At 34.0% G+C, this 7,059-nt stretch overlaps 1 protein-coding gene across 9 annotated transcripts in view; it reads left to right on the forward strand.

Annotated features, from left to right (window-relative positions):
* LOC135164571 (collagen alpha-1(XVIII) chain-like) overlaps positions 1-7,059 on the forward strand; it is a 141,326-nt gene that overhangs the window by 105,408 nt on the left and 28,859 nt on the right. For 8 of the 9 annotated variants that reach the window (XM_064125040.1, XM_064125042.1, XM_064125045.1 and 5 more), the window contains one exon: positions 4,571-4,639. The exons of the other annotated variant lie outside the window; for it this stretch is intronic. In XM_064125040.1, the coding sequence (XP_063981110.1) occupies positions 4,571-4,639 (69 nt within the window). The remainder of the gene's footprint in view (positions 1-4,570; positions 4,640-7,059) is intronic. 9 annotated transcript variants of the gene reach the window in all.

The following is a 7,059-nucleotide window of genomic DNA, read 5'->3' on the forward strand; positions in this document are numbered from 1 at the left end:
GATTTTAAATAAATCAACATTAGTAATTCCACTGAAAAAACATTTTCAATATAGGAAAAGCTTTTATTTGATTAAATAAACGATTCATTCGAATCAAACACAGATCTACCACCCGTTACCAACCCGTTCCCCCAATATAAATAAACGGTCGAATAATTTTTTTATTTTCATGAACAATATTATAGAGATCATATTTATTCCATCCAAATAAATCCCCCACCTCCATCAAAATTATTCATGCCCTACAACATAAGCCCGTACTTGCTACATCTGAGTCAATCTCACTACTACACATACAGAATGAAGTGAACACCGAGGAAAATTGGCACAATAGATAACAATAGAGGAAAATAAACAGGGGACCACACAGCTTATTATAATCTTCCTACTCCATGACAATGCGTGGAAGTTTCTTCTCTGTATATCTGTATAAGGAGTACCACAATCAGCAGTAACAACAGTGGTAAACCTACCAGCAAGACATAATCTGAAGGAGAACTTACTATCGAGTATGACTACTCAGTTCATTCTCGTTGGGCATTGGCCGGGATGTAAGCCAATGTATCTCTATTTATCGTGAGTTCGTGAATTGCACATAGTACTTATAATGGGAGTTGACACGGAAATTAGCCTGTTGTAATGATAGTGCATTTCAATTAAAATCGATCTGCTCCCATTGAGCCTTCGGAAATTTTCCTTTACAGTTTTTTACTTCCGGATGGAAGCATTGTAATCGTTCGGTTGTCACAGGTTCTAATTTTGCTTGAAAATGATGCGGAACGATCTCAAATGTACAAATACGAAATTTGGGGTCATGTAATTTTTTTTACCATTCTCATCACTTAGCGGGGAAATATGTTTCCATAAAAAAAGAGGGGAACATTTTTTTGTCATCGATCTCTCTTCATTATACATAACTATACACTTATAGTACCTGGGAACCGTTGGTTTATTGTGTATAATATGTAATATATCACATGAAACAAGATATACAATTAATATTCAATAAGTATTCAATTTATTTCTCAAATTTCAATTTATTATCTTTAGCAGTTGAATACATTTTCTTGACTGTTCGAGCCTCCAGTATTTTTTTAGAAAATTGTAAATACGCTGCCCTCGTATTATTAGATATTGTTCTGCTATTCTGTCCACAATTTAATTTCACAGTTCATCTGTCTCATTATAATTGAACGGTTTCCAATGAATTCATAATATCAATTTCAACTGTGTACACAAGTATTCATTAATTCATTTTTTAATTTTAAATTCAAATTAATAACTTTGAAAAAAAACGATGATAACAGCTTTAAAACTTGAGAGGTTGAAAGTACAGTCGCAAGTGAAGCTCTTGAGCTTTTGCAGTCCTCTCTATAGACAAGTTCAAGGGCTCTTGTTAGAAACCCATTGCGTGACTGTGTACCACAGCTCTAGTCACATCCAAGAGAAAGAGAGAGAGAGAGCAATTGACAAATTACAATCTCACGGCACCGCAGTTTTGTGCGAGTTGCATAATTGTCTAAATATGCAGATGGGCTAGCTTCGAGCCTGGAAACATACCTCTCTATCCCTTGGAATAAATTCTTACCAAAAATTTCATGGATATTTTAAGACATCACAATTGCATTTCTTCTGTAGCTCCGGGAGAAATGAATCATCGATACTTGATTGATTTGTGTCTGTCTCACGTGACACCTTAATCACCGAGGTCATTTGGCAGCAGCGAGGCAATAATCGCCATAAATTTTAGCTTTGAAACGAGCAGCATTTGGAAATCGATTTACTGCTTGCGATTTATTCTTTAGTTTTCACTTCACTTATTTTCAACAATTTTAATTTTAATTTTTCCATTAGAATGACATTTTTCTGCCATAAAATAGAGCTTGATTATCACGTATTAATGTGTAGTAAGTTTAGGAATAGAAATCACGTAAGGATAATCCATAAAATCTACAGTGATATAGAATAACAAGAGAACTTTCGTCAAGAATATTTCTCCCTCTATCTTTAGAAAATATCGAGCGAAAATTCATGATGCATAATTTACCAAGTTACAACTGCTGGAAAAAGATTTCTTTTTATCGGTAACTAATAAGAACTTATAAATAATCTACTAAGCCCTTGCATTAGGTTCAGTTGAAACAAATTGTAGTCAAATACTAGAATAATTAAAATTACGTGGGCTATTTCTTTTTTTGGGTAAATTAATGCATCTCTTTCTGCTAATGAATTAAATTAAATTATAGTAACAATATTTGAGAAATCGAGAGTTTCTGCAATTGGGCAAATGTTTTATTCGTAGATGATAAATAAAAATAAAAAGCCAATTGCAGTGATAACGATCTTTGAAATCCGTCAATCTCCACTCTTCGAAAATGTATTGAAATTGAATGCATAATTTGAGAGCGATTTTCACACGTTTTGCATTGAATTCAATTTACAGGAAAACGACGATTAAACTGGAACTTTTAGGGACAAGTTAGGTTTAATGGAAACTCGTAAATTCTCAGTGACACTTCAATCATCGAAATCAATGCTAACCGAAGGGAAATTGATGGTGATAAAATTCAATCCGAAAAGGAAGTGCACTCGGAAATCAATTCGTAGTACGTGACTCAAACTCTGAGGATTTTTGCTTCATCTCTTTCAAATATAATCTTAGAAAATGCTCTAAAAAACTATCGATTTATATATTTAAAAAAAAATCAAATAATCAATAAATAATTAAGTACCGATTTTCAAAAATCTTGCGATCATATCGGATTCCAAGAAATATTAAAAAACCTCGAAATGAAACTGAATAAACTCATCAATTCGAAGTGCATTTATATCCATTTTTCTGACATCAAAGTCTTTCGTGTGTGAGTGACACTTTAATAATTTAACTATTTAACTGTCGATATAAACGCTAACTAGGGAGAAACCAAGTGTGATAAATTTCCAATCAGAGATGGTGTGCACTCCGAAATGAGTTCACCGTTCGTAACCCGAAATGTTGTGAAATATTCAGGATGATCAATAATTGTACTCCAATGCAGTACATAATTACTCATGAACGGCAGGAATCCAGTGAATATTCAATACTATTTATAATTAGAGAATCATGTATGGAAATCGGATCGGAATAAGCTCCAGACAATAAAGCTTTTCACTATATGAAGACCTGCATCAGACAAAGCAATTCCAAGTCTGGATGGGTTAGTAAATGTATTTTGGTTAATAGTTTTGTAATGACGGAGGGACATCGAAGGCTGCCAAAAAAAGAAAAATTTTCTTACGCTGAAAAATACTATTAAATAGTAGCACTATTAATATATCACATATAATAAATTATTTATGAAATATTATTTATATATTATTTATCATATATTATATAATATACAAATACTATATGCATATATGTACATATAGCTGCGTTCCTTCTGCTAAGAAAATATCTTTATCTCAATTAACTACTTTTTTTCGTCCCGATGGACTTATCTAATATCCATAATTTATTATCCCTCCGGAAAGACGTTCCTTTATAGAATTAAGATCAATAATCCTACTATTATGAAATGATGATAACTTGATAACTTTCCTGGTTAAAGAAGAATTCTTCTCCATCTTCCTCATACAAATTATATCGAAGAATTTTGCCATAATTTTATTAATATTTTATGAAAGTTTATCTGCGGGATGTATACGATAGAAATTAAATGAGAAAATTCTGAATTTTAATACAAAGAAATACAATATCAAACAGTGAGTTCCTTCCGGCCGAGCCCTCGGGCGTGTTTGAGTCTTTTGAAGTGGCCTGCTGCAACGAGTTATATATAAAACACGATTAGAGCGCGATGCAGGCGATTCAAGTATTTTCCAGAATAGTTTTACGAACAAAGTCCTGAACAATTGTGAGAATCTGACAGCGATGTTGTCGGTTTGATATTTTATACAGTTCTTGGATGATTGTTTTGATTTATAAATTTTTAGCCCATTATTTGGGCCATATTTAGCCATTTGCCGTCAATCGGCGTTGAACACTTGGTCCAAACCGATCCCCTTCCCTTCTGCATTTCATCGTGATTGGCTTCTCATGGAGGGTACCTTTGCCATCATTCAGTCGCGTTCAGTTTGATACTGCGATCAGTTGGATCAGTCGGATATTGGATCGATGAGAGATAAATAATTGAATTAAACAAACTATTGAAAATAAATAATGAAGTTATGAGCATTTCCTGTTGTTGATAATACAGAGTTATGCTCATCGTGAAATCGGAAATTCATTGTCTTTTGATAATTAAAATTGATAGCAGTAATAAGCGCGTAAAGTATCGGGAAAATCCTTCGACAGATTGCTAAGAGTTTCCCGGGAGCGATTAAAAATTCTGTATTGTTTGCAATTTATCAGAGAGTAATCTCATGATTAATTAGAGTTACAGATGCTTTTTTTTGTGTTTGAGGATATTGAGGAAGTAATAAATGTACTGATAGAGAAAATAGCGTGAAAAGCGAGACTCCATTCGTGACGAAAATGCATAATCCTATCAGCAATGCGATATTTTATTATTTTCTCGCTGTTTCTTTGAAGGGTCTGATGCAAACGTTGAAATTATATTCTGGACTGCCTCAGGATCTTGTTAGATGTTCTGATATTGAGGTAAGTTAATCAGTTTATTGCTACTACAGAAATGCATGGATATAGTGAATAGGTACTTCAAGGAATTATGGTTTTTGATGAACATCAAAAGCACTGGCAATTACACGGAGGGAAATTTTTCAGGAAAACTGGAATTCTGAGAAGGGAAAAGAATTGTAGGTAAAGGAAAATCCCAATGCTAACACTTGAGAATTTATTGGAGGATACGAGAATTTGGAAAATTTCAGAGAAATCCCCAATAAATTTATCGGATTTCAATCTTAAGCATTTTTTTGTCAGTATTTGTATTAGTATTTTTCGAAAAAAAATCTCTCTAAATAGTACCAAGAACATTTGAAGTCTAATTGCATAATTTCACTGATGAAAAAATTATTTTTGAAGAGAGTCTATCATTTCTGATATCGTTTTGGAAGTATTAGTAGAAGAAAATATGTCTCGATGTTTTCCGAAGCACATCAAGGCAGGAAAATTATGTTGAATTAACAAATATTAAAAAAAAAATCTTTCCAAAAAGACACTTTCTCCTCTCAAGAATTCTTACCTGAAATAATTTGTTTTCTCTGACCATATGACTGGGCGCAATACATCGGTAAGAGATCGTGTTTAATCAATGTTTTTTAGAGAGGATTCTGCCATAATAATTGAATGAAATGACTCGTTAAATCATCGTTATGAATCGCTGTGTAAAAATTGCCACAACAATCATAGTGGATCTACTTTGAATAGAATGGCTAATCATCAATCAAGCCATTGTCAATAATATTTTTATTCCTCTCCCTGGCCCCTCCCCGCCGCCCCTCATTGAGTCATTGGGTGTAGATATAAAAATCTTTATGACCAATTATAATGACCGCATTCCACGCCCCTATATCGTCATATGATTCTCGGTTATTTCGTCGTAATAAATGTAATTTTCTCGTAATCTACGTTCGTGAGCCCGAAGGGCCGACAATGCTTTCGCACATGCACTCAAGTCTCGTGATCTTGATGTTCCATCGATTAACGTCCTATCGATGAATTTATAGCAGTAGGTTACGCAGATCTCTTCATATTTTAACATTGCATTTAATGTTACATTTTATTCATTTACACTTTCGTAAATGGGAGTACTGATAAGAATAACAATTATTCAGTCCGTAGAAATGAATGTATAGTTCGACAATGTTCCTGATGCTAGAAATTCCTCTCAATAGTATCCACTATTTCCTCAGAATATTCCCATTCTCCTGTCAGATCCCGATCTCAATGTCCACTAATCTAATGATCTCAATAGGGGAATGAGATTCATTTGAGGAGATAGTCGATACGGCACAAAGGGGCTTCGAATGTCAGATATCTTTTTTTCCACTGCAGGTTCATTTCTGCTGGATGATAAATTAGTCTCACGAGTAGTTTCGATAATAGCAAAAAATTGATAAGCAAAATTTGGAAAAAAAATTCTATCTTACTTCTCACAATTTCTCGTCTGGGAATTCGTATTTCATGGTCGGAATTTCGCTGTCCAAACTCTTGGATAAAAGAATGGCCCGTCTTACTGCGATATTTTTTTTTTAATCGAGTAGTTGCCCAGTCGTTGCCTTCGGCTCTGATTTTTTTACGCGTCGGACGAATAAAGACGCCATTGCAGGAGCTCAGAAAAGAATATTTTCGCCTGATTTGCGTGAAACTGCCCCACTATCCTATATTTTTCAAACTATAGTACAGATCATTCTGGGCATTAAATAATTTTCAATTATTCGATGAACTCGCAATGTAAATTGAGTGAAAAAGTATTTTTAAATTGGTGCAACTAAATATTGAGTATTTCCATAGGTTATTTTTACCATGAGCTTTTTTTTCAAATAATATTCCCAAAATCCAAAACAAAAATGATTGCCGAACGGTACGGTAATTTCAAGTGAGTTGTTTTTCCGCATGAAACAATACTGCGAACCCCTTGTAAATAATATTTCTACGAACGCAACATTCAGTGTATATTTGCCAAATAATTACCATTATAAAGGTTTCAATTAATTACGTTGGAAAATTAATGAACTGTCAATATTTGAAATCACCGGACGAAGTATTGATGATGAACTTCCTCGGTTTCCCTATGGAATCCGGACCTCTCTCTGCGATCATGACTACTGGATTCGTCCAATGGGATGTTTCCGAGAGTCATTGATTAATTAACATTTGCATTAATTTGATAATGAATGTCATACAAAGACTTCAGCAATCAATTTATCCGTCAGTTACTCGGTAATTCATAATACCCTGGTATAGACAATTAAAGCAATTGGAGCCCCTAATTCTCTTCTCTGTAATTCAATTCGCCAGTCGATATTTTTTTTTCTCGGGGTGGTCCACCCAGGGGACAATCGATTATAAGTTTCGGAATACATGCTTCGGGTCTTCTCTCGGTCTTCCCTCCACGAATG

This window comes from Diachasmimorpha longicaudata, chromosome 7 (assembly GCF_034640455.1).
Source record: "Diachasmimorpha longicaudata isolate KC_UGA_2023 chromosome 7, iyDiaLong2, whole genome shotgun sequence".
Taxonomy (NCBI): domain Eukaryota; kingdom Metazoa; phylum Arthropoda; class Insecta; order Hymenoptera; family Braconidae; genus Diachasmimorpha; species Diachasmimorpha longicaudata.